The sequence below is a fragment of the Momordica charantia genome (assembly GCF_013281855.1).
Source record: "Momordica charantia cultivar OHB3-1 chromosome 7 unlocalized genomic scaffold, Mcharantia_2.0 BLBB01000007.1, whole genome shotgun sequence".
NCBI lineage: Eukaryota > Viridiplantae > Streptophyta > Magnoliopsida > Cucurbitales > Cucurbitaceae > Momordica > Momordica charantia.
This window is the reverse complement of record NW_028275165.1, coordinates 17,858,498-17,861,136: the sequence shown is the minus strand read 5'-3', so window position 1 is coordinate 17,861,136 and position 2,639 is coordinate 17,858,498. Positions and strand designations below refer to the sequence as shown.

At 31.9% G+C, this 2,639-nt stretch overlaps 1 protein-coding gene across 1 annotated transcript; it reads right to left on the bottom strand.

The window, feature by feature from the left end:
- Positions 1-337: 337 nt before the first annotated feature.
- LOC111009858 (Plant self-incompatibility protein S1 family) lies at positions 338-909 on the bottom strand. The gene is made up of 2 exons (XM_022283087.2): positions 524-909; positions 338-362 (listed from the first exon to the last, which is right to left on the bottom strand). Exons 1-2 carry the CDS (start codon positions 907-909, stop codon positions 338-340), a joined length of 411 nt encoding a protein of 136 aa, XP_022138779.2.
- Positions 910-2,639: the final 1,730 nt, after the last annotated feature.

Below are 2,639 nucleotides of genomic sequence, written 5' to 3'. Positions count from 1 at the left end.
CTTTCAAATTCATGAAATATTGATTATTTTCCCTCAATACCAAAAGAGTCATTGAATGAAACCAAAAGAATCGTGTTCGTCAATATACGTCGCTCAAACCAAGAATCAATAATAAAGCATAACTTAAAAGAATTATATTAAAAAAAACTAAACGATTTTAAGATTTTTATTTCAATTTTCTCTCCTAAATTTTTATAGAGAGAGAATTATATATAATAAATGTTAGCTCGATGTACCATACAATAGATAACTTTTCATAAAACAAAGTAAGATATTATTAAAAAAAATCGATTAACTATATTATTGCAAGGAAACAGACTAATCTCACAACATGAGATCATGACATAAATGGAACAAAGAGTCTACGACGCAACAAAAACAGACAAATACAGCTAAAGAAACACCACATAGCTCACAAACAAGCCAAGACAAAACAATTTATTTAAGAAAATAAATCTCGAGCGAACCAATATATCAATTTTTTAAAATTCTTTGGGATGGCCAAGTATAGCAAATATCGTACTTGAGGGTCTTGCTATTGTACAAACAGAGACCCTTTTCGCCCACAATCCACAAACAAAGAGTGCAAAGATCTTCATCTCTCTTTTGGTTGTAAATCTCAAAGTAGTGGAAGGAGCCAGGCCACTGGAAGCTGCAGAAGAACAGCGTCGAAATCCAGACGTTCGGTCGAAAATCGAAGGCGTAGCTGATCAAAGGAGGCAGCTGATGGAACCCGAGATCGTCGTCCTTCGATTTACAGTGAACGGTGAGCTGTTGGTGACTTTCCAAAATATTTGTTATGTTCACTGAAGCTCGAGCAGACAATGCTTCTACATTGACACAAATTGTTGAGAACAGTACAAGGAAAGACAAAGACAGTACCAAGGAAGTTGAGGGAGCTGCTGCCATTGCTGTCTGTAATAAAATCTAGCGTAATTCGAGGTTTTCTTCTCTCTTTTTTTTGTTGAATGAAAGGGACCATGGGGTAGTTTCATATATAGGGAGGGAGAAGAACAATTATGGAAAATTGTAATGGCTATTAAATGTTTTACCTTAAAAACAATTTTTAAATATATGATCGTTTGTTTCTTGTCTATCCATTCCCAATATCTCCAACAATGGTATGATATTGTCTGTAACTTTGTTTTTTATTTCATCTATATTTTATGGATCATGCTTATTTTGTTCTCATTCATCTTACAAACCTAACAATTCTCCCCTCGAACAAAATACCATCAAGTCTCCCCCCAAGTAGTCACTCATCCGTTTACTCTCGGATCCGAACGAGAGCTTGTTCCTATTCAAGGCTTCCACCGCACCTTGATAGAGCACACCCACATATTACACCTTGACTACACCTTTCGAGGCTCACCACTTCTTCTTTGTTCGACACTTGAGGATTTCACCGACATAGCTAGGTTTAGATCATAACTTTAGTACCACTTGTTAAGGACAACGATACCCTTTACCTCCCAAGTATCTCCACAATGGTATTGTCTGCTATGTGCATAACTTTCTTTACTTTTGATTTCACCCAAAAGATCTCATATCAATGGAGATAATTGTCCTTATCAATATATTATGAATCATGTTTTTCACTTGCCAATGTGAGACTTTATTTGCATTTACTTTGGAAATCCAACACTATCACTAACACATCATTTTTGTATAATTGATAAAGTATATAACTAATTTCATATTGGTATATCAATATCGATTTGAACTCAAAATCGACGATTGATAAAAAATCAATGTGATAAAGTATCAATATGGTTGTGAACTCTAAATAATAATAATAAATAAACAGCAAAAAAAACATCAACTGGAATTAGGTTTGTCGGTGGTAGAATTTTTTTAGGCCACACTAGGTATTCTACAACCTAAAATCGCTGATGTTCTCATTCAAGAAATTTGAATTGCGGGTGTGGAAATTTGAACTCACCGCCTTTTAATCAAAATTAGTTACTTTAACCATATTTTTTTTTATCACCACTTTAACCTTACTTAAAAGAGCAATATTTTGTGTTATTTTTCTAGAGGATTTTTTTTTTTTTTTGTTAAATGCAATGGAAAGGCTTCAATCATCATACATACATGTATAATATATTAGGAGAGCTATATGGTGATATGTATATGTATATATATGTATATTATTATTATTAAAAGAATTTCATTTTTATCCTTGCCATAAATTAGTGCTATTTTAAGTTTAAAAAGTAAAACTTTACATAAATGAGTGTAAATTTTAATTTTCTATTTCACAAACTTTTTATCTTATTTAGTATTTGAATTTTTTCAATATCGAAATTCGAAAGCATAGTTCAATAATTGATTTAGATACCTATCTTCAATTTAGATCACAAAGTTTATGAATTCGAATCTTCAATCACATTGTTGCAGTAAAAAGTATCTATTTAACTTCTCAAATGACTATCGAGCACTAAAATTTTGTAAGTCTTTTCTTTTAAATGTTTTTGGATCGATAAGTTAGTCTCGGTCTCCAATATTATTAAGAAAAGTTGTAGTACAAGGAAATATGAGAAAATTGGATCCATTTCATAAATCACTCAATTATTTTCTTTTTCATTTATGGTAGGTTTGTGAAATGTCTTTATATGGTAGGGTTGGTACTATCCTTA